Source organism: Thermobia domestica, chromosome 8 (genome assembly GCF_964235325.1).
Source record: "Thermobia domestica chromosome 8, izTheDome1.hap1.1, whole genome shotgun sequence".
In the NCBI taxonomy this organism is placed as follows: domain Eukaryota; kingdom Metazoa; phylum Arthropoda; class Insecta; order Zygentoma; family Lepismatidae; genus Thermobia; species Thermobia domestica.
In genome coordinates, this window is record NC_137461.1 from 152,587,325 (window position 1) to 152,613,614 (window position 26,290).

A 26,290-nucleotide genomic window follows, 5' to 3' on the forward strand; every position below is an offset into this window, starting at 1 on the left:
TGTGGAGTCAGTGAGACAGCAGCCCATATCATCCAAAACTGTGGACGGACTCACGGAATTCGAATCAGGCGCCACGACGTCATCTGTGGTGTATTGTGCGAGGATCTTAAGGAGCAGGGATGGACGGTGGTTAGGGAGCCCCGTATTCAGACTTCAGAGGGATTAAGAAAGCCTGACATTGTCGCTTACACTCCGTCCCAAGCGACACTTATTGATGTGCAGGTTGTTTCCGGAGCCACTAGCCTGGATGCAGCTCATCATCTAAAGCGTCTCAAATACTCCCGCAACCCTCAGGTTCGGGAGCACGTAAGAGACCTTTCAGGCCACTGGCCCCGGGTAACAACCTGCACCATCTCGTGGAGGGGTATATGGTCGGCTCGCGCCTCAAGCGAGCTGGCCGTTCTCGTGCGACCCGAGACTCTCAAGCGTGTTAGCATCGCCGCGCTATCCGGTTCTATTAAGATATTCAGGTGCTTCATGAATATGACGCTACCCGCAAGGTGGCCGATCCAACGTGTCGGAGTGGGATAAGGGAGCCCTCACTTCGTAGTACCGCCCCATCCCGGTTAGAACTATGGATGGTAACCATAGATCTGCTGTCCGTCTTCTCTACGGGCCGCAACGATATAGGCGGGTATAAAAAACAAAAAAAGTAGACTTTCGCACAATCTTTCTGTATGTAAGCCTATATGTCATTGAAATAAGTGTTTGAGATAAACGTTTCAAAAAGAAGATGAAATCTATTGCAATATGTTTTACTGGTGTTGTTATCCTGCAAAAAGAATCCAGTTGCGGGTTTTCCGTCTTTTCGAATAAAAAGCCCTAGCCCAGTGCAATTACGATGAAAATCGATCAATCTTAAAGATTTTCTTTTTAAAGATTAAACCTGTTAGAATATGTTATATGTATTGATATTATACCAGAAGAGTCCCAAAACTCTAGTTGCTGGTTTCCCGCCATTTTAAATAAGCAGTACGCCATCTTGAAAATTTTCCCAGCACTTAGTTTTTGCCTTATGGCTCCTAAGCCAATAAACGTAAATGTATAATTCTTTCTTTATTATACTTCTAATATTACATGTTATATAATAAGTGATCACTTTCTCAGCGTTGGCATTACCAAAAGTTCAGCGTACCTTAAAGCTTTATCTATTAGTGTTTGAAAATATAAATTTAGGAAAAAATAACAATGGGGTGATTAAAACAAGGGATTAATTATTAAAAATGAAGGAAAATATACTTACTCTAATTATTTTGTATCCTATCCTATTTACAGCAAATACCATCATACCCTGTTTCATGATTTTCACTATTTCACTATACGTACTAGCTTTTATAATTGTGCTTAGATTCTTCTACGCATCTATTAAACTGCTGAGCTTAAAAGTATTGTAGCTATAAAAAGGAAGACAATATACACTGATCACCAGTTCAATTATAGACACCTATCTAATAGCGTGTAACACCACCTTTTGCTTTGATAACGGAGGCTACCCGCCGCGGCATGGACTCCACGAGGCATCTGAAGTGTTGTTGTGTAACCTCAATCCATATTTGCTGCAAAGTCTCCCACAGAGCTTGCAGGTTAGTTGGAAGAGGGTCCACAGCCGAAGGCATCGTTCAATGGCGTCCCAGATGTGTTCGATCGGATTGAGGTCCGATGACCGTCTTGCCAGATCAGAGGAGTGTTCATCAAACCAGTTTGCTGGAATTCTAGAGCGGTGGGCCGGCGCATTGTCCTGTTGCAAGATTAGGTCACCACCTGAATGTAGCATCCGAGCAAATTACATGACATGGTCGTCCAGAATATCGCGGTAGCATTTACCTGTGAAGTACGGTGTTACACGTGTTAGGGTAAACATTTCACTCCATGAAAACATGCCGCAGATGAGAATACCACCAGCACCGGCCTGCACAGTTTCCTGCTGTCACGACGGATCCATTTGCTCTTGCCAGTTCTGCACCCTTAAACTCTTTATCTTGTTTGAGTGGACAGTTATTCATTCTTTTTGATCGCACAGTTCCTGTTGCGCGTACTCCTCAATCTTTGAGCTGTTTCAAGAGGTTATGGCTAGTAAAAAAGAGCCATAGGATCTTCTATTACCGATAGCATCTGATGAACAACTGCTTCTCCAAGTACCATGTTTTGAGAGTAATCTACGCCTTTGCCTTCATAAACACTCATCTGGAAACAATATCCAGTCTCGGAACACGAAAGAACCCACTGCTTGAAACCGAACCTAACCGGCTTAACTCTGATAAATTGCTTTAGAAAGTGATGGCCATAATACCGAACCATCTGTTCGTCAATGCTTAACTTCTCAGAGAAAATACCAAATTTCATAAAAGCCTTGTTTAAAATATCAATAAGTGGTCGAATCTTGAAAACTTTGTCCCTCTCACTAGGTGGAATAGCTGCGAGATCTTCGTTGTCATTAAAATGAATGTACTTTTTAATACTCATAAACCGGTTCCTGCTCATGCACTTTCTAACAATACCTACATTCATATCATCATCTTCGCACCAATAAAACCGTTGTTGGGGAAGAACCTGATATCCACTTAAAATAAGAATACCAAAAAATTTACGAACACAGTCAGATGACAGAAAAATCGTGGCCATTACTCTGAAATGCGTACTTAACACTTTCTTGAACAATATACTCCAAGACTTCATCGTTAAAAAATAGTTCAAACACTTCCACTGGAGTTTTCCCTTGTACACAAGATATGAGCTTCTCACGATTAGTATTATAAGTATTGGTCTGTTTAGGCAAAGAAGAATATTCACCATCCTTTTATAAATATATTTTTTTGTTAACGTGCTTTTTTCTTTTGTTTGAATTTGATTGTGTGTGTGTGTTTATTTTTTTTTTAATGTGAGACAGTATGAGACTTGATCTTCAATTTAATGCTGAAAGAACATGATCGCCGGAAATTGAGTCTGAGTCTGTTGCACCCACAAGAGAGAATGTAATAGTACTATAATCTTCAAGAACTATAATAAGTTTATGAAACTTTATGCACTACTTATATATTATAGTTTTCTACTAATACAAATAAGCATTACTTATATATTTTTCGTACACAGTAAAAACTCGTTAATCCGGACTCCGATAAACCGGATTTCGCTTAATCCGGAGAGGTAAAAATAAAATAAAATAAACAGAATGTAATATTTTCAATGTGGCTAGAAGTCACCTAGTCTTGTGAAGGTTAAGACTACTGTACTGCATTTACCCATTATTGGCAAATACAGTAAACACAGAGAAATATTGTACAGTAATAGTATATGTATTTAGGCCTATACACTTTAAATATACCATAATGTTTTTGTTATAAACAAAATTTTAGTGTACTTTCTACATTTTGTTATATTATTTAAGTTAATCTGTCCAACTTGTACAACCATTTAGTTACGGTTAACGTGATTGTACTGTATTTTCCACTTGTTAAATTAGTGTTTTAGTTTGATGAATCTATTTGTTTTTTAGTATAGAATTATTATTTTCAGATAAGTGAGATTAATCATGTCTACAAATGTTGATAAAAACTGTCCATTTAGTGGAGATAGATTCAAATATAAACCATTGCCTTCTGAGTGGGCTAAAAGAGCCAGGGAAGAATTAGGTGAAAATCCTGAAACAGTTCTTCAAGAAATACAGATTTTCAGAGAAAAGGTGCTCGGTAAGTGGAAAAATCATACTTCACACATTTCACAAATGCAACACGTATATTGTAGAACTTAAAGAATGATATCCTCCCACAGGCAAGACATAATATATTAATGTAAGTTATTCAAAACTACAAACCTGATAGGTCTTGCTTTACATAATCAGTGTACATCGAAGGTCTTCTAATTTTTGGTCTTTCTAAACATTTGCAAGAACTTTTAAACAATAGTCTATTTTTACAAATTACTTAGCATAACTTACAGGATCTGTAATATTTGAAAGTCTGTATTTATAGATTATTTGTCACGTTAATCAAACTTGATATGGATTTAGGGCACGATTTGTTTAGTTAAGTATGTAAACTATTTCCTTGTGCATGCCAGGAGCGTATCTAGCCCAGGGATTACCAATTTTTTGAGTGAGAAAAATAAGGTATTATTTGTATTTTTTAAATGTTCATAGTAAATTCATGGTGTAGCTCTCATAGTTTGAGTTCTGACTGCCCCCGCAGTCATATCGACCACTGTTGGTTGTCGAGTTATAAAAATCAAAATTTTGATTTGAATTTAATAAATTATTTTTTTTAAAAAAAAAGAAAAAAAGTCGGTAATTGCTCTTTAGAACAAGAATTGAAAGAAAAACAGGAGACAAAAATCTAAATCATCGATTTGAGGTTAAATGTTAAGTACAACCAACATACACTCGAAGCACTTGAGGTTAGTGAAATTGGTAACAATTAACATTTTGTCGCTGCAAACCAAGCGGAGAAAACCTAATATATGTAATTATTAAAATCTTGTATACGATAATGAGTATTCTGCATCAGGTACGTTTTCCTTCTTTAGTTTGTGGTGATAAGACTTGACTTTTTATAGATGTGACTTCTCTCAATAACCGCCACTAATAAAGATCTGCACAAATAAACGTGGACTTTTGTTTGCAATCTGAAAACTCAGCGTTTGTTAATATATAGTATAATGTATTATTTATTGTGAAATTTCACTAACGAAAACATAAAGCCGATAATTACTTTTAGTCATTATCTAAGTGTCACATTCACTCAGAACTAAAATGTTGTAAGCCGGAAGTCACTATCATTTTAATAAATGAAAAATAAACTCTGGTAAAGACAGTAAAGGAGATCAGGCGAAACTTACATCTGTGGATATTTGAAAAGGTCAGTAATATATAGATGTATCCGTGAACTTCGATAAAACTTTGAGAGGGAGTGGGTAATCATAAAAGAAAGAATTTAAGGTAGAGAACCGGTATCTGTAATTGCAGCCGTTCAAAGCTCTAGCCAGAACCGCCCTGCACAATTGCATCATCCCTTCCCCCTCTCCAGAAAGAACAAATCTTAAAAGCCACGATTTTAAGCATGCTACAGCTATCATGAATAACAAAGGAGAGGGAAAAAGCACTCGCATTCAGAAAGGCCTAAACACTACAAATATAATTTCATTGTGTCTGTTCTTTCCCTTTAAATAATTATTTCCCAACGCTTATCCCAACACTATTCATGAACTGACAAATCGCAACTCTTAAAAAATGTAATAAATGTAGAAAACATGAGCCATGGCAACAATTGCAAAGTGCCAGTTTTGAATCTTAAAACATGCGGTGAAAATGAGGAGTATTGCCAATTTGAAAGATCAAATAATGGACGTTTGGTGCACATTAGAAGCAGTCCTAAATTCATACTGGTTAACTATAGAACAAAAATAAGCATACCATTGGCTTTTTTGGGGAAAATTTGCTATTAAAATGAGGTGTAACATGCTATGCTTTTCATTTTTCAAAATTTCACTTTAATTCAAAATGGCGTATTTCAGGATGGCAACCGTCAAAAATACTCTTACCGTACCATTTTTCCTCTAGGCATAAAATGTATTACTGAAGCTTTTATCCACTTATTATCAGTAATACGCTGGCTAGAAGCGGAGGTAAGGTACTTACGCAAATAGTAAGTATGAGCAATTAATATGCCTGTAGTTTTTCCCCAAATAAGCGTATCTTAAAACAAACTTCACCATTATCTTCCTGAATTAATTCTAGCCCGAAGGTATGTGTTATATTACCCTATTCCCATTTAAAAAACTTGATGTTAATTCAAAATGGCGGATTTCAAGATGGCTGCAGTCAAGGTCATACCTACAATACGACTTCCCCCTAGGCCTTATATGTATCTACATGGTTGTTCTTTCATTAACACTACGTTTACAGAGGGTAGTAAGGAATTTCTGCAGTAATCTCTAATAACCACATCACAACTCTTAAAAAATATTTTTAAAAAATAGAAAACATACACCATGGCAAAAATTTCTGTCATCACAAATAATGCATACATGTCCTCTATCAGAAGAAAAAGTTTCATTGAAATCGGAGCCGGACAATTGGGTAATGTCCCTTGTAAGTATCTGCTCTCGGTGAATCCTTTTCCTTCAACCTTCAGAAAATTGACTCAAACTATTGATTTCGCAAAACTCACTGCTAGCTTCTTACTTTAGGTAGTGATATTTACAACGAAGGGGAGGGGGTGCACGTGCACCTTTGCATCCCCCTAAATATATGAGAATGGTCTTACTCGTCCCCTCCAATGTTGTAGACAGATTTGCATCGCTGCATTGGAAGGAAAGAATCTGAATAATTTTGTGAATAGTTTTGTAAAAGATTTTTTCTCGCTATGCCATTGAGAGATTTTCCGATTAATATTCGTAAATCTCTTGTGACATATTTTGCAATCTGTAATATGGTAATTCTATATTTCTGTCCTTCTAGAACGAAATTTTTAAATTGTTCAAGAACGAAAGATTTAGTGTTAGAAGTCAAAATATCTGTATTGCTCAACATTAGAAGTCTATTTAACCATTTTTGTAACTTAATTAGTAGGTAGAAATGTTTATCATTAATATTATTATTATTATATAAAATATATTATTCTTTTTGAAACTGAAAAAATAATCTATTTTTATTTGATGTACAACAATTTTCATTCTTTTATTAGCTGAAAAGAACCTTCATTCAAGAACTGATGATTGCTTCCTTTTGGCATTTCTACGAGCCAGAAAATTTGAGCAGGACAGAGCACTGAAATTGGTAATTGGTTCTAAATTTTCTGATGTCATATATTTCTTCACTGTAAACACTTATGAGTTTAGTATGTAATCAATTCTTGTAAACCTTATTTCGTTTTTATCCTACTGTGTGCTTCTGTTTTACCACTAATGTATTTGGTAATGTTTCATATAAAGTACATTAAAACATTCTTTATATTAACTTTTCCTTATCTGTTTACATCTTACGTAACCACTTGCATATTTCATGTAAAAATAATCTTAATTACTTTAGAAGAATTTTTGTTTAATTAAAACTCATGTCCTATCATACGAGTATTATAGACCCTAAAATTGCTTGCAAAGTAGAGGTTTACAGTTTTGAAATATTTTCAAGAATATAATATGATATTTAATACTTCATGCTTTGAACTGATGACCAAAAGTTTGTGTTTATTCGAGTATAAAATTATAGGTGTGAAGTTTGTGAATCACGCGAAGATCATGTAAATAACTCCCTAACATGGACTTGAGAGCACTCACTATACGTAATTTTATTGTCAAATTCGAATTAACATTTCATCAAAGTATCGTATTACCTAAATTGTTGTAAACTACTGTATTTGATTATTCCGCCACTAGTTATGTTCGATCTGCAGTGCATCTCTACTGACTATTTCCGGCATCGAAGTTTCCATTGCTGAAGACTGCGTTGCAGATAAACCATCCCGCTCCTCTATACAGGCTTTCCACAGCCCGGAGACGGTGCTGACTCGAGGATGGTACAGATGTCGCTTGAGGAATCTGAAAGCACAATAGTCCATTGGGATGGCATCTAATTCCAGTTTCCTGTTATATAGCCGAGATAATTCCAGTAGCGTTTTGCTGAATGTCTTATCTTAGTGCAGTTCAGTCTGGTTCACGTCTTGTCCATATGTTAGAATTCCATTCTGGTAAATTTCAGTCAGGACATGGGTCTGGTGGTAAGCAGAATTAATTTTGACGTTTCGCTCCACCCTTCATAGAATTTGCATCTGTACGAGAAACAAGCGATAATCATGAACCCTTTTGTGTAACTCTTTCTCTATATAATGGCACGAACCTCACCATAGTATGTGAAGTAAATCCTTGCCTCAAGGATAACAACAATCTTCCACTTTTTACCCGCGAGAAGACATTAATACAGACTGTTACAATTTCCTTTTCACTAAACCACATGACACGGTTTTAGGGCGTGCACATTGCTCTCACGAATGACCGTGAGGTATAAATCCTTATAAATGGCGCGGTTGATTGTCGCCTACGATGTGCGGCATTTGCTGGCCATCGCACGGTGTGTAAGTGGTTTTTCAAAGGTCGCCATATGCCGAACTATATGCAATAGCGACGCGGTCCTCTTTACGGGAAGCCGGATTCTAGCTGCTTGCGCCAGCGTGTGCCGTCAAGGCTCTGTGCCGCATATTTTCGTATAATACAATATACAGTGGCATGGCATATATGAAAATTACTCACTTTACAGATTTCTGCGATGTACAACTCTGTGAACTCAGCGTCAGAAAGGGTCAAAATGAACCCTTCCTAGAATCTTTTCAGTTTTTGGGAGATCACACTCCGGTCGACCACACCTTTAATGCTGAACTAATGAGATACTGCTGGTTCCCTCGTGGCAATCTTATAGTAATGGATTACGCATGAGCGATACACTTGCACACTGAATTCGGCTCAATATATCTGAATCAACCTCTGTGATATTCTATCAGCCTGTCCGTCCGGGATACAACAAAATCTCAAGAAACATTTGATGGATCACCATAAATTTTGGCCAGGATAATTTTGTAGAGGGTTAATAAGTTAACCAGCTCTGCCTCATAGAGGGAAATTGATCAAAATTGTTCCACATCGTCCATATGGGGGCAGATTGGTACTGGCTTGGGCCAGATTGGTACGAGCAAAGTGAAATATTACACAAATTTTTTGATAATAGAAATGGCATAATTTTTTGTTTTATTTTTCCATGAAATATTTTGAAATATAATATTCTGTTAAACTTTCACAAACTCAAGTATTTTAACAATCGATTTAAGGACCTAGCAGCAAAAATGCATAATAAAGACATGTTTCATAAGAAGAATGTGAAGATTTGTCAGAATCTTTGGTAACTCAATAGATCTAGTTCAACCTGTTACATAAAAAAATAAAACAAAAAGTCCCATGCTTGCTTGTGTTCTCATCAACATTTAGAAGTTCCGCAAGCTATTTACACAGATAAAAAGTACTATAAATGAGATTCTGTCTCTATAAGGAAAAACAGAAGTAAATAATCCAAGGTCTACCTACAGTTTACAAAATTTTGAAATCTTTCATACCTCAACTACTAACTGGAAAATATGTTATAATTTTGGTTCGAGCTTCCCCTTGTCTCCGAAGGAGGCGGAGCTTTGTTATTATAAAGCTAACCAAGAAAGTTCTGTTGCTTTTTCACCCATAACCTTTGAACATCGATATGTCACCTAAGAAGTACCTGGAAGATAAAAAATAGTCCCGTCAGCATCGAGACCTTCTGCCAACGCTCTCGAAGGCCATGGATTCCATCGCAGTAGAACAGGTGGTAATTGGAAGGTGCAATGTACGGGGAGTATGATGAATGCAGTAGTGTTTCCCATAAAAGGGATTGAATGGTGTCCCAGGTCATCCTAGCCATGTGGGGCTTAGCGTTGTCCTGTAACAGCAGAACCCCTTTGTGATTCAGATGTGCTGGCTCTAGAGTTTTAAGTTGTTCTTGAATACAAACCAACTGTTCACAGTACACAGTTGCATTAATGCTCTGACAAGCCGGTAGAGGTTCCCAATGCACGATGCTACGAGCATTTCGCCAAACACACAGGAGAACCTTCTTTTAGTGCAGTGCTGGTTTTGGCTGTTTTTTTTAACCGGTTCATGGGATGCTAATCAATGATGACGGAGCCGTGGAGCTTCGTACAGGACCCATTTCTCATCATATGTCAACACCCTTCCAGAAATGTCTCCTTCCTCATACAAGACAGCAAAGAAACACAGTATCTGATCGCGTTGCATTCTGGTTCGGATCCAATCATGTGGAACCCATCGATCCAACTTGTAGTGCTTCCAAAGTTGATGCAGGTGCCGCCGAACGGTTTCTTCACTCACACTGAATTGTAGTCTCAATTTATCACATGTCTGGCCACTGTTCCCCTTACTTACTCCCTGAAGATCTTCATTTTGTACATGTGTTGGTCTTCCGGCACGTGGTGCGTCTTCCAGTGTTTCGTCACCGTTTTTAAACTTGTTAAACAGCCGTTGCACTGTCCGCGTAGTCACGACACTCTCACAAAAGGCCTGGCATATCTTCTCCCTTGTTACAGCGGCGTTTGACCCTAGTTTGAACTCATACACCATACTCGCCCTTAGGGCTCTTTGTAGAGTCCTATGTTTACTCTATCCTTACGCAAGTTCACTGTGTAAGTGAACTGCCACAATCAGGTAGTAGCCTATGTTGGGTATATCCACACCAACAACTGACCTTCACTTATCTCCATTCGCATTCAGCTCACTGTGTGAGGGCCAATTGAACACAGACCTCCACAAAAAGTGACATAACTCTTTTGGTTACCTTTATAATATTAAAGTTTCAAGAACTTCGCCGAATAACTTTCAAATAGCTTGCTGAAAGTCGAATAAATATGACGCTTACTACACGCTGGCTTTTAGGGTCCATGTATAAATATATATTTGAGGTTGATTTTGTTAGACATGTGCCTATTAAAATCACTCGCATGTTATGACCTGAGGGATAAAATCTTCATTTTTTTTTTTTTTTTTTTTTTTTTTTTTTTTTTTTTTGCAGTCAAGGCTTCTAAATGGTTAAACTATTTTCCATTCGAAAGTTACTTATTGACTATATCTATAGTTCCGGAAAGTCGGAAATATAACAATAGGAAAGTTTTCCATATTATTTTGGTTAATTTATTTTTATGTTTTGATTACGGAAATTAAGCGATCATACATGAGATAGCCTATATGATTAGTAACTTTTTCTACTTGATGTTAATCACAACGAAAACTGTGATATCACGAAACGCTTTAAAATGAAGTAAGAAATATTTGCAAAAAATTTCCCTTGTAGTGTAGAAATTTGAGTATCCGACAACTTTAACATCATAAACTAAACCTTCAAATTTCTGGCCTGTAAGAAAATATGTTAAAACAGATATTAATGTGTTTAATAGGGCTCTGTAGATCCTATATGATTCCTCTTCTATATTTCTGATCTTCCTAAAACTGAAAAAAAAAAATCAATTTGAATCGTAGTGGAGTCTAATTATATGTAGGACTTTTAAGTATACACATGGATTTTCATTCTCTGTTCTTAAAAACAGCTCAAGGTAGACGTTGAACAAACACATTCTTGTTTGTACTTATCGTTTTTATAAAAGACTAGTTTTGAAGATAATTATATGTGTATAATTGAATAATTATTCGTGATCTTGAAAATGAAGGAATCATTCAACGAAATTTTTTATAAAGATTGCTCTTCTCGAAATGTTCTCTTCATTTGCATTTTTGGCTTCTTCTATGTCCTTTCCAAAATTAATCATTCCTTCTGCTTCTAACATGACTATCCTTCAATTGTATTAAGCAAGCTATCTCGTGGGAAGATTACTGAGATACTCTTAAAATACTTACGCTTAAACCTTTTAAAACAAATAATACTATATTCCTGACTATAACATTACTTAAGGGTATTTCGAGTTACATTTGTTTGGTCTTCGTAAATGCTAGGTACTTAGAAATAATTTTCGTTATGTTTTCGTATTTCATTTTTTAAAATCTAATTAGATTCTGTTTTATTTTTATTTTCCTCTATTTATTTCTTTTATTCCAGCTGAAAAGGTATTATGAATTAAAAGATAAATATCCTGATACTCTGCGTCCAGAAAATCCGAGAAAGCTTAAACATTTTCATGATCAAAATGCTCTAACAGTGCTTGATGAGCGAGATGATGAAGGAAGATCTGTCATTATATACAGAATAGGTAACATTATTTTCATGTATATCATTTCGAGCATGTTCTTGTTAATAAAAAAGAAAAAAATACAAAGTAATTGTTATTATTTTCCAGTTTCTGTTAAGTTGATTTCGTGTCAATCATTAAGGGCATCTTCAGAAACTATAAAATTTATTGATTTTTGTATAACTACGAATATAATAGAAATAAGTCTTACTCTTATTAATATGTTTTTAATTGTTATAATTATACGTTTAAATAACTATCTACTTTTATCTTATCACTGCAAGATAATTTCGTGTTGAAATAACCAATATTGCAATGTTTCTACGCTAATGGATAATTATATATATATATATATATATATATATATATATATATATATGTGTGTGTGTGTGTGTGTGTGTGTGTGTGTGTAGAGAGAGAGAGAGAGAGAGAAAGAGAGAGAGGGTGCCCAGGAAATAAGGACGAATTTGAATTTCGCTCAACAATTGAATTTATCACCAAGTTTACTGCAAGAAATCCTGTCGAAAGATCTGAGAATGCATGTATACAAGATTCAACTTACACAAGAGTTGAAGCTTGCAGATCATGGAAAGAGACATCGATTTGCTCAATGGGTATTGGCTCGACAAGCGGAGAACGAGAACTTCACGACAAGAATAATTTTCTCAGATGAGGCAGATTTCCATCTCAGTGGGTACGTCAATAAGCAGAACTGCAGAATTTGGGGTACAGGAAATCCGCAAGTGACTGTGGAAGAACAGATATATCCTCAACGCACGACCGTGTGGTGTGGGTGCTGGGCAGGAGGAGTGATTAGTCCGTAGTATTTTGAAGACGATGAGGGAGCTGGCGTCACTGTGAACGGCGACCGTTACAGACACATGCTTTCAGATTGTTTTTTCCCAGTTTTGGATGAAATGGAAGTTGTAAATGACGATTTTTGGTTTCAGCAAGATGGTGCGACCTGTCACACATCCCTTGAAACAATAGGTCTGCTAAATAAAACGTTCCCTCAAAAAATTATCTGTTTGCGAGGAAATCAGGAATGGCCTACCAGGAATGCGATCTTACCCCTTGTGACTTTTTTTGTAGGGATTTGTGAAATCTAAAGTGTACGTGAACAAACCACAGACAATACAACAACTGAAGGATGAAATTAAGAGGGTTATTAACGGCATCACACCACATATTTGTGAACGCGTCATCGCAATGAACTCATTGCTGATTGCCATGCAACCTTGGGTGGCCATATGCCGGATACAATTTTTCATACATAAATGTGAGAAAATTACCTAATGTGTATGTATACATAAATGGGAGAAGTTACTCAATGTGTTTATCAAAAATAATTTCAATATATTTTATATTAGCTTTATAGCACTTAAAGATTCGTCCCTATTTCCCGGACTCTCTCTCTCTCTCTACATATATATATATATATATATATATATATAGCAAAATAGCTTCATAATAATGTATGAAAGATATATTTAGTAAGTATAGTGGACATTTTTATCTATAGCATACCCGTGCAAATCGTAAACAAAGCTTTAACCAGGGTTCAAGTCAGTAGCGTATTTAGGGGGGTGGCTTCCGGGCTTAACCCCCATCCCGAAATCTTACTTAGTATAGTAAAATAAATGAAATACCTTGCAGAATTTTTACATTTCCCGGCAAAGCCCCCCGAAAGTTAGCAAAGCCCCTCCCGAAACAAAATCGTAAATACGCCACTGGTTCAAGTAAAAGAAGAAATAAATAAAGATACCATACTGATCTTTACCAGAGGATATACGTTTCTAGTGTTCCTATGGAGTTGCCACAAAGAAGTTACATTTTGTACGTATAAAGGCATGGCTGCCAACTGTACGGGTTTAACAACTCAGGTACAGGTGTACGAGTTGCTATTTAATCCTCCATAGCCCACGTGTGGTCAATTGTAACATGAAGGCACGCGCGCAGTCTCATTCCGTAATACTTATTTATCTTAATTTTAAGGAGTATTTTGTTTTCAAGCGATATTAAATTGTTTAATATTTTCTTTGCAATATTTCTGACAATTGCCCACGTGTATTTAACAACACAAACTCTTTTAACAGTTCTAAGAAAACTAAAATTTCTCTATCCGCGGCGTGTGCTACGGCGGATTAAAATGTACGGATGAACTAATATTTTTGACACTCACTGTTTTTCTTTTGATGGTTAAAAGCAGCAATTCAATCAGTATTGTTATAATTGTTAGCAAAATAATAAATAAATAAAATAAAAATAGATTTATTTGCCTACCCTACTTTTATCAGAATCACAAAGTAAGATACGAACAGAGTAGCAACTTTGTATAAGCCCAATACGAGTGTCACTACGAAGGTTTTGAGATACGCATTGTTGTGGCACAGTATTTGAATTCCAACAATTGCGTTCGGTAGTGGTATCCAGAGCGAAGAAGCGAAGAAAGGTTTCAACTCGTCTCGCTTATCGGCGTGGCCGTATCGCCTTCACTTGTTTGTTGATGTGAGCAGTATTCGGCTGTCTAGAATGGAGCTCGAAAGGGAACATTTTCGGGCAATGATCCTTTACGATTTCAAAAGTGGTTTGAACAAGACACAAAGCCTTGACCGTTTGCAGGGGGCATTTGGGAACCTTGCTCCTTCCCGTGCTACAATTTTTCGGTGGTTTGGTGAATTCAGAAGAGGCCGGAAATCGCTTAAAGATGAAGAGAGAACTGGACGTCCGGCAACAGCTGTGTCAGATGAAAACATTGCCGCTGTGGAACAAATGATTCGAGAAAATCCTCGAACAACTTTCAAGGACATTGAATCTACAGTGAACATTCGATCGCCAGCAGTAACAAAAATTTTTCATGATCATCTTCGGCTCAGGAAGGTTTCATCTCGTTGGGTGCCTCACACTTTGACTGAACAGCAGAAGCGCATGCGTGTGGTATGGTGTGAAGAAATGCTTGCAAGATTTGATGGAAGCAATTCTCGACGCGTCCCTGACATTGTTAGTGGTGATGAGACTTGGATCTATCAATTTGACGCTGAAAATAAACGCCAGTCTACAGTTTGGATCTTTCCAGACGAAAATCCACCCACGAAAGTGAAGCGATCGCGAGGTCTGGGGAAGAAGATGGTCGCAACTTTATTCTCCAAATCTGGCCATGTTGCAACTGTTCCACTTGAAGAACAAAGGAATGTTACTGCTCAGTGGTACACCACTGTTTGCCTAACAAAAGTGTTCCAGAAGCTTCGGGAACGGCGTCCAAGAACTGGATTGCATGGGATTCTGCTTCATCATGACACGCGTCCGCACACACGGCTAACATCATAATTCAGTTTTTAGAATCTACGGAGGTCAAACTTATGACTCATCCGCCGTATAGCCCTGACTTGGCACCGTGTGATTTTTTTTCTGTTCCCCAGGATCAAAGATCGCATGCGCTGGAAGAGATTTTGCACCCCTGAAGAAGCTGTAGTGGCTTAAGAAAATGAACTTTCAACACTTGAAGACACAGACTGGTAACACTGCTTCCAAAAGTGGTTTTCGAGGATGCAAAAGTGTGTAATGGTGAATACTTTGAGAAAATGTAAGTGTTAAATTGATTTTAAGTTTGTAAGTTATTTGACATCTCAAAACTTTCGTAGTGACCCTCGTAGTAATTGTCTAGCCAGCATGCAACCTGCAATTTTGTTTTCCGGTGTTGAGTTACGTGGCGCCTCGGTAACTATTTCTAGCATGACGTTTTCCCACGTGCAGCCTACTTACTCCTGTTCCTTTCTGATCAAAAGTGCGAGCTATTTATTATTTTATGGTTATACTTTTTTGTTATGATCTTCGATGTGAAGATAGTGTGCGATCTGTGTGTGAGAAATCTGTGAATCAGCTTTTATTTTCAGTTCGTATGATGGGGAATGCTTGAACTGATACAAGAAACTTTATGTCTTAAAATTTACTGAAATCTGAACTATATTGATAAAAATTAAGTTTTACATCACCTGCAAAGAATTTTACTCTTATATAGAAAATAATCATGCTGTATTGAAAAGTGTTGAAAATGAAAACAAGTTTAAATCTGTTCAGAAATAACTGTTAATTACAGTTTCAGATCAACCTTATTCTGTTTCTCTAACAAACATTGCTAAACATAGATTCTTTTAAAAGAAACATACATCGATGTGTTTAACTGAAATAAGGTTCTAATTTAAGGAAATTGAATTTGGAAAACTCAAGCTGTGAATGTACGGGTGAGCAGGTTTGAAAAGTTGGCAGCCCTGTATGAAGGATCTTGGCTTTATACTTATCATTACTTGTTTACTTCAGCACCTGACTTCAAGACGTCCACCCCAACAGAATCCTTCAAAGCAATGTTTGGTGTACTAGAATTCTGTGCCATGGATCCAATCACTCAAGTCTGCGGCGTGGTCATGGTATTTGATATGGAAGGCTTCGGGTTTAAGCATTTACCAATTTGTACACCCAAACTAATACGTTCATGGGGAGGAATTTTTCAGGTAACAAATTTAAATACTAATCATATTTCATTCAATTGAGAAACTTTGCTATAGAGAGAGATTATTATGTCTATACAGACATTTTGTAGTAGAAAGAAGCATGAAAATCTTTTTCTAAGCAATAAATTTGAGCATATGGATTTTTCATTAAGTGAATAATTGGTACTAAAAAAGTAAAGAACATGGTCAAAATAAATGAGAATCTCCATCGTCGCCATCATTATTAATATTCTACGAGTACTAAAAGGTCACTTTCCTTAAGTTGAAAAACTTACAAAATAAGGTTCTTCACCAATCCACGTTATCTCTTATATTGTCATCACCAGTGGGTTTACCAGTTATCTTAATACGCAGTTATAACTTTTAAACTAGTGGACAGAAAGCGTTGGTTTTGATCTATGCAAATATCGGCAGGAGCACATTGATTGTCATAGTCTATGATACTACAAGGTAACTGTGTTGCCAACCCAACATAAAGTTGTATTTTTTCAAATGGCACTACGTCAAGTTATTACATATTTCAAACACACTTGTATAAGATAACACACAATACCACATTTGCCACCCAATGTTGCAAACTATGGACGCTATTGTACCAAAAACTTTGAAAAACAACCAAGTTTTTATATATACTACAACTGTAATAGCACAAGTAAATCGGACAGAGTAATGCAAATACAAAGTACTTTAATGTAGAATATCACAGTCATCATTTTCAACAAGTAGAAGCAAAGTTACATACATTTCAAAATTGGACTTTTTCGAAGGACTTCTTTTCTTCTTCTTCTTTTTTTTAAGTATTTACAAAAATATCATAACGAACTACGTACATAATTTCCAATAGATATAAATATCATAGTGTCGTTTTACCGCAATTTAATATCTCAAACGATTCGGGAGTTTGGAAGAAAATTGTAACACTTTATGTATTACTTAAAATGGCATATTTGTGGGAACTTTCTAAAACAATTTTTGACTTAATCTTGCTTCTATAACAGTACAACAATTCATATTGGTAGGTATAGGTACTGTCTCTGGAGTGACATAATTTCAAACAGTGTTGCAAACTTTAACATTTTTTCACCATTACTCCAGAATGGTTTGAGATGTACAATTGGTATAAATGACATTGTGATGTTCACATTTGTTGAAACCATTTATATAATTGACGAGATACTTGTTTAATCAGTTTTTTAAATAGAGGCTTTTGAAAAAGTCACATTTTTAATCCCTTGTATGTCCCGTTTCTCTCATTTGGGTTGTACTGCTATAAAGACCATCAAAATTTGGATGTTTATGATACTGCAGCGTCCTCAGTTTGCAACGTTGCATGGCGAATATGGTATTGTATGGTTTTATTTTACATGTTGATTTAAATATGTAACAACCTGGCAATAGTGCTATTTGTTAAAAAGAAAACTTTATATTGAATTTGCAAAACTGTTAACCTTGTAGAGTCACAGAATATGCCGAACAATATCCCCCTGTTGATATTTGCATGGTACAAAATTCCAGCGGTTTTTCCCTGTTTTTGTTCATTAATTTAAAAGTTACAAGAGCGTATCAAAATGAATGATCTCTCTTGTTTATATATCTTCAACACTGTCTATTAATGGCAAGTGTTTCTGGTAGTGCCTCTGTTTCTTTCCTTTTTTTTTTTTCTTTCTTACCTACCTTCCATCACATTTTCCAGATTATGATTTGTTTTGAAATTGTGCTTATCAATTTAATTTTCTTTTCTTATTCATATCTGTTACTGTTCGTCTCTTCACTTTAGATAACATTTTCTTATTTCTTTCCTTTACTTTATTCTTCTTCATATGCACATCCACTTTTGTCATTTATAACTCTGAACACGTTACTTAAACATATAACTTATGTAAAGAAATAAATGTGATCAAACCAAACACTTATATTAATACTGAATCTGAAGAAGGCAATGGTGTACACCCAAAAATTGTATCCTTGTTTACTTTGATCACTCTAGTTTTACTTACATTATATATAGTTTTCAAGCTAAAATGATCAACATTCAGACAGCTGAGTCTGAAAGAGAGGGCAAGATATTGGAAGGACAGGAAAAGAAAGGAAATATCTGGAGGAAAAGCAAATAGTTTTCTTAAGAATGTGTTTGGCGAAAAAGAAAATAGATTAGGAAAGTGAAGTAGCTACAGATTTACCTTCATAATATGACTGATGAAGGCAATGACATGTTGCCGAAACTGTAAAACCGATTACCATTATAAGTGTTTGCTTTGGCTAGATTTAGTTTTCACATATAACTTTTTATATTTATGTTACAGTTAAATGATACGGATGTAATACAAGTAATTGAGAAACTAGCTCCAAAGAGGGCAATATATTCGAGATAGTTACTTTCGGGAAATGAGTTTTAAAGATTGTATAAAATTGATAAGATATTATTACAAAATTATTATGATAAGATTATTACAAAATAATTAATGACTATTAGTCAAGGAAAGGAACCGAACAATATATATATGGATTGATCAGTTTCTATACTGATGTGCTACATTTTTTGCAAGCGCGTTATATTCCCGTTTTATATCTCCACCATCATCATAGTATTCTGCCACTTATTATTGGCAAGTCACTTGCCGCATTTCAGAAGTTTCCATGCTGCATGGTCTCCAGCTAACCTTTTCGTCTTCACGTACGATTTTTCTGTTCTGATACCGTTAATCAATTGTAGTCTCCTTCGCCCCTTCTTTCTCTTTCCTGCTACCATACCCTCTAGTACGTCCGTCATGGTACAGTTCCTTCTTAGTCAATGTCCCAATCAGTTTTTCTTCCTCTTTTCATTAATATCTAAAATTGTTCTTTTCTGCTTTTCCATTTCTAACTCCCTGTCAATCGTTTTTCGCTCGATCCATTTTCTCATCATTCTTTTTCCCAGTCACATTTCAAAAGCTTCCAGTCCTGCTTATATACACCTGAAACCAAAAGAAATTGTAGATTTTTTTAGATACTGATCGCAGGTTCAATATAATCAAATCCCGTATCGAGGTGTCTAATTAACTCAGCCTGTTGATATGTTATGTCCTTTCCTTTGACTTACATTAGTCTCGAAAACATCGAACATACTCTATATAGATCAAATGTTCTGTTGGTTTTCTTCGCGTTCATTGCAATTGTCGAAGTTTACTTGTTTACTAGCCAAAGTCTTGAACTTCTTTGTCGAAATTTTCTTACACTCTTCAGTTCAAAGTACATTGCTGTTCTCCTGTCACACTTTTCAGCATTGTTTCAAACATTTTTTGACTGCTGAAAATGTCTTTGCAACAATCAACTTTCAGATTTAGTTGTGTAACCATGTCCTATATTTCTGCTTTTCTTTGTTATTTCGGCCTTCCATTCACTTTTATTTACAAGTTTCTTCCCACCAAGTTTGGTAATACAAGGGTCGTTCAAGGTTGAGCGGGATTTTCGTACGTAAATTATCAATGAATAGCCGGATCATGATGAAACTTGCTGGTAACGTAATGTTTTCCTTCTCGAGTAACTAGCGTCCGGCATGACGTATTTAGCGCATACGCAGCACTTGCAGCAAACATGGCGGCAAGCAGTGTGTCTGGAGCTGTTGAGCAGCGGTTGCAATCAAATTTCTTGTAAAAGAGAAAGTTAAACCGGCTGAGATTTTCAGAAGATTGCAAGCACAGTATGGTGAACAAACGATGTCACGGACAAGAGTGTACGAATGGTGTGAACAGTTTCGCGAAGGACAGGAGCTGGTGACAAAAGAAGGATGTCTTCTGGAACATGAAGGGTGTTATCCATGTGGATTTCCTGGACAAAGGGAGCACAATTAGTGCCCAGTATTACTCCACATTGTTGAGTGGTGCTGTAAGAAAGTCCATTCGCAAGAAAAGACCTGGGATGTTGTCTGGAAATGTAATTCTTCTCCATGACAATGCCCGCCCTCACACGGCCAATGCGACAACAATAACTTTGGCCAAAATGCGCTGGAAAGTTCTGCCCCATCCCCCCTACAGTCCAGATTTAGCCCCCAGTAATTATAAATTATTTGCACCTCTTAAAGGCCATCTGGGAGGGAAGAATTTCACGACAGATGAAGCACGATGTCTGCCAGTGGCTACGACAACAACCAAGTTCTTTCTACGCCAAAGGAATCAGGGAGCTGCCACAACGATGGCAACGGTGCCTCGACGATTACGGAGAATACTTTGAAAAGCTGACATAGTTTGGTGCTTCTTGTACTATCTGTTTCCTCTGAAGAAATAAAAGTTCCGGTCAACCTTGAACCAGGGTTAAAAATTAGGGGGAACGCGGGGAGACACCGTCCCCTCACCTCGAAAAAATATGTACGGATTCCCTCCAGTTCCTAAAAAATACAATGGGCAAAGATAGGCAGGGGGATCGGCGTGGTGTCATGCCGCTACCTACCGTCCCTCCACCTTTTCAGATCTACTTTTACCCCTGCCTTGAACGACCCTATTCAATGATGGTTCTAAACTAGTAGTACAATCTTCTAAATAAAACGTAGATATATACCCTATTTATGTTCTGAAATGTAACTACAAACACAAAATGGAATTTAGAAATACTCAATGTGCATGAACGGGATACTGTGAATTTTCAGTATTCATTAGTTCAAACAAACAGTTGTATCACAAACAAAAATTGAAATATTTGAAAGCTTTTGCACAAAGTAACAGATAATAAAGATAACAGATAATATAGATAACGGATAATAACATGGCAAACCTTTTAAAGTGTTATCCATTAAAAGACATATAACGGTATGTGTCCTTATTGAAACTAATTCTTCAATTACCGCTGTTTAAAAAAAGCATAATTTCTGGAACATCAAAACAAAAAAAAGAGAGAGAGAGTGAAGCATAACTACAAGTAAAGAAATGTATGTGGTTCAATTCCGACGATCAACGGAAATTTGTTGCTCAAAAATATCGTTAGACAGCAATTATGAACTTACCATTGGAAATCAGACTGTTTTAAAAGAAAATAGTTTCAATTTATTATCTTTGAAATGCTATCAACCATGTAACAGTCTAACCAAATATTTTCATACCGATAGATACAAACAATACGGAAGTAGCTAGGACATAATAATACGATGTAATATTAACTATAAAGTATAAAAATTTTAAGAAATTTTGTTCATCAAGTATGAAATGAGATTCTGCGTTACTACATCAAATTGAATTGAACTACTGGAAGAAAACTTTTATGATATGTGTGTGTGTAATAAAGTTCAGTATATAAACCACAGAATTACCTTACCTCATGACGGCTATTCAAACAATGCTCGAATAGGTGGTCTATTTGTTAAACTGTATTTGCCCAGTTTTTAATTAGAGTTCATAATTTCTCTATTTTACAGGACAGCTTCCCTCTACGCTTCAGACAAATTAACATTATTAATGAGCCGTTTTGGTTTGGTTTAGTTCACAACCTCTTCAAACCTTTTTTTTCGAGCAAGCTTCTTAGCCGGGTAAGCGTGAAATACTGTACATAACATGATTTGTTTACGTTAAGATAAGTGCACATAAATAGCTAAAACAATCTCATAGCTATTTGAAATTATGAATTATAAATTTTACAATATAGAGTTCATAAGAAAAATCAGTTACGGAAATGGCAAAATAATGTAGGTGATCAACAAAATGGTATACCGTAAAACGGGGCTACTTTGACATTTAGGGTTACTTTGACATAGAGCGGGGCTACTTTGACAGATAAGCAATTCGTGCTTACTCTGAGAATCGTTGCATATACTTTCATAGATAAAGGTTGATATGGTGTCCACGGTGCGAATTGCCGGAGGGGATGAGGGATTTCTCCCATTGTATTTCTACCCCCTCTCAATATCCTTCCTGTCCCCCAATATATAATATAAGGACTTCTAGATCCGTCAATGTTTATTCCCCCAAAAAATGAATAATCTAATTCGCACTCTGACGATATATGTCAACGTGTCGTGAAAGGGTGGAAGAGAGTGGATTCAATGTGTCTTGTGCAAAAAATGGGTGTGTGGGTTTTGTAATGGTGGATCAAAAAATCCTCAGTATGCTTGTTACGATTGGGATGTTGACGACTAAAGTTTTTCTTTCCATTGTAACATGTAAAGATAATATACCGGTACATATGTAATTATGTTAAAAGTAAAATAAAGCAGAAAATAGAGTAAAAAATAAAGTAAGAATGTAAGGTAAAGCACCGTGTATGTTCAAAGTAAAAGATGTTAAAAGTAAAGCTTTAGAAAAACTTGTATAGTGGTGTATAATGATGTACCACAACAAAATAAAGATTTCGTGCTTATCAAGTATACAGCATACCGTACCTTACACATGACCAAAACCTTGTTTTATACACTTTACATAAATTCCATGTCAAAATAACTCCATACGTTGAGTAATTTTGACCTTATGCAGCAAATATATAAGATGTCAAAGTAGCCCCACCCCCGGGGCTACTTTGACCGGTATTTCTTAATTTATTCCCGCCAAAACTTACTTGTAGAGACTTAGGTTTAGTAGTGGATGTGATAGCCTAGATACCTATTGTTATGATGAGAATAGTATCATTCATTGGTTGCAAAAAGTGTCCCGTGTACACATCTAAACTAGTCCAAAACCTGTCAAAGTAGCCCCGTTGATTATATTTCTCATAGTCTAAATCTAGTTACGTTACATAATTTAGTTAAAATTACAAATGTAAAAGATGACTGCTTGCCATTTTATAAAAATGACATAGCATATATTGTAATTTATTAGTTTATTCAGTCAGGTTAACTCAGTATGAAAGTAAAATTATCTTTGACTGACTTTTCTTAAATTTGAGATTTACTGTCATTGGCGTAACTATGTATTTTTCTAGGTGGACCTCAACCTACCATTATATAATCGTTGTATAATGGTATGAAGTTTCTGATTCCAGGTATGAAGTTTCTGATTCAGCGAATCAAATTCAACTTTCCAATAAACTTGAGCCACCTATCTTTATTGTCTAGTATGAATATGTACCATCATCTGTAGGGCCCCATCCGAACCGATGATCGTAGTTGTCATGTAATGGATTCCTTGACAAACGTAGGATGTTTGTCCTAAATTTCTGCAGTCCAAATCAAGTTTCTGTTCACTCGGTGCTTATTCGTGTATTGACTATTCCTCTTCAGTGTTTCTCTTGTGGATTTCTTGATGTGAAGAGTGCATTTAACTCTCCGAGGAAACAATAATTTCCCTCTTATCATTGATAATCGCCTATAATTAATCCATCTCATCTTCCACGCTGTCAATGGTTTCACACTGGAGTGCAGAGGCGATTATTCAGGATGGTAGTTCCATAGTGGTCTTCGGAAATTCGTGAAGGTATTCTCACTCGTTGGTGTGCTTCTACCACTCTTAATAGACATCCAGCTGCGAGAATCTTTAACAATTTCATATTCCTTGTACCCACTTCGGATTTCTAATTAAATCTTCGAAGCTCAAAAATTGAATAGATAATATAACATCTCTCAAAGTCTTACTCCTGTGATTACTGTTTGGTCCACCCTACCCTATAAGTAGAAATTGTTCGACATTTAATATGTCTGCTTTATCAGCAAATTGGTTACTGAAGATTGGCACCACAGAGACAGTCAACATTTAAGTTACATTTTTTTATATATCTCTGACTTTTCTCACTATTCTATCGACTTTAATCATTTTTGTTCTCATATAGAAAGAAATCAATTTAATTTCCGTAGAAATAACATTGAGATTCCTGAAATTTCCTTTACAGCTCACGAGTTCCATTCTACCTTACGCAAGTCATCCGATCGTGCTCCAGCGACTGTTCGTGTATCATAAGTAGGTTATGCAATGTCTCATGGAATTCCTGTAATCCATCATTAAGTTATTAAATCGTATTTTTGGCAAAAGAGACTCTCTCATCTCGTTTGCGTGAGGATCTCGTACTTACAATCTTAAAACCAGAGGAAGCAGCCAATATTGTCAAGGGCTATGGTAATGATGGAGTCAGCACGGGTAATGATAGAGACGGGTTACTACCGCTGCCTTGAGTACCAGACATAGGTACACTAGTATATGGCAAAAAGCAGTAATGCCGCTTGTGTGTGCGGGCACTAATCAATTTCGGTACGAGGACTTTTCTCGTATATGCAGAGAAGTTTTCCCCGTAAGTGTGTAGGACGTTTCTCCTCATATATAGGTTAACTATTCCATCAGAAGTGGAATGGGGAACGTATATACTGATGGAGTAGTGAAACAGTTTCTACCGTAGTAGCCTAAAGCCTGAGGTCACACGGAGAAGGTATAATGGTTTTCTTCCTTCAATAGCCATTATGTCTATCTACCATCCAGCGAACCACAGTGTCATTAAACCTACCGGGGAGAAGAGACTTGTCCCATTTGCCAAATGGGTGACTGACACATGGTATTTGGTTAGTAGTTTACGTGATATATCAGCACTTGAAATTAAGGTAGACAGGACTGAAATTGTAGTCCCTCGGGATCCAGGAGTTCCCAGAAATGAGCTAGAGTAGTGATGTGCAAGACCGAGAAAAAAATTAAGACCAGGGATACCGATGCAAGACCAAGGCTAACATCTAGGAATGCAAGACCAAAACCATATGTGCAAGACTCGGTAGTAAAACCATTTTCTTCAACCAAAGTATTCTCACTTTTAATTCAATTAAAATTTATAATTTCATTGAATTCAACCAACCAATATTTATCACATGATCAATGGTTATTGTTAGTTAAGTTGGAAACTGGCTTTTAACTTGGTAGTTTTCCCAGATAAAAATTGGTTGATTGAAAACTATTGCGGCAAAGTAACATCACTAACGTATCAGCAACTGTTGAAAAATGGTGATCTTACCAAAAGTCAACCGTTGGCCGACACTAATTTGGTTACTAGGGGTATTCCTTGAGTATCACCCTAATTAGATTCTTTTTTCAATTCAGATTCACTTTCATGGCACAAATCTAAAACAGTTTGTAGAAATGGTAAAACCGGAGATAATACCATCAGATCTCGGCGGAGATGCTCCAGTATTCAATAACTCTGAATTTTATAAGAAACTGTTAGACAACGAGGATCTTTTTGAAGGTACGTGTTTAATTATGATTACGACATTTAAAATCAGAATTATATTTGTTTATGCACAAAAACTTTTAAATGTTTTTCATGTACTGGATATATGTTAACGACAACTAATAGTGTAGATTAAGAATATCGGGTTAGTTTTGTTTAATTTACTTGTAAAATCTGTTATTTCACAGAGGAAGATGGCGGTTAAGAATTAGTTTATTTTATGTAGGCGAATAACATGTAAGCCATCTGTGAACACAGAAACCATATTTAAAAGTGTGGTTCATTATTGTACAGATCTAATGTACTCTTGTAGTGGCCACGTAGCACAGGCTAGCATTTTAATTTTTCATTTATCTTGCATTACGCGCATACTCATAGTCGCAATCCTCCCCCTCCCCTGCTTTGTACGCCTGCGACCTTCAACTTGCATGGGAATAGATTCGAACTTAAGTGTTGGAAATTATATCACTTCAAGTACGATAATTGACCATAATATTAACTCCTTCAGTGTGGGTGGCGAGTTAACTCGTGTCTTCAAAACGCATCTGCTGTGCGGATGGCGTATATATACGCTTTCATTTTGCTTTGGCTATTTTGTATTGCGTATGGCGCATATACTTGCCCATAGTATGAGTAATGTTATCCCGACAATATTTAGCGAGTTTGAGCTCAGCTGGTTTCAATTGTTGCTTAATTAAAAGAAGAAGAGCAAAGAGAAAGAAATTAAAATAGAGTTTGTGCTTCGTCAAATACAGTTTTCATTCTTTGTTTTGTTTGAGAGCAGACTGCACAGTAATGGCTTCAAAATGATATTTCAACGAAGCTGACATCGAGGAAGAGTTATTAATTAGTGATTCTGATGTAAGTGATTTTGAAACAGATTTAGAATCAACATCCAAATTTCTCAAAAAAAAAAAAAAAAAC

At 36.2% G+C, this 26,290-nt stretch overlaps 1 protein-coding gene across 1 annotated transcript in view; it reads left to right on the plus strand.

The window, feature by feature from the left end:
• The window catches only part of LOC145691868 (alpha-tocopherol transfer protein-like), a 41,946-nt gene that overhangs the window by 6,091 nt on the left and 9,565 nt on the right, over positions 1 to 26,290 (plus strand). Inside the window, exons 2-7 of the mRNA XM_081767178.1 lie at positions 3,514 to 3,686; positions 6,678 to 6,769; positions 11,630 to 11,780; positions 16,077 to 16,267; positions 21,651 to 21,761; positions 25,237 to 25,381. Of these exons, the coding sequence (XP_081623304.1) occupies positions 3,530 to 3,686; positions 6,678 to 6,769; positions 11,630 to 11,780; positions 16,077 to 16,267; positions 21,651 to 21,761; positions 25,237 to 25,381 (847 nt within the window). The 5' untranslated portion in view covers positions 3,514 to 3,529. The remainder of the gene's footprint in view (positions 1 to 3,513; positions 3,687 to 6,677; positions 6,770 to 11,629; positions 11,781 to 16,076; positions 16,268 to 21,650; positions 21,762 to 25,236; positions 25,382 to 26,290) is intronic.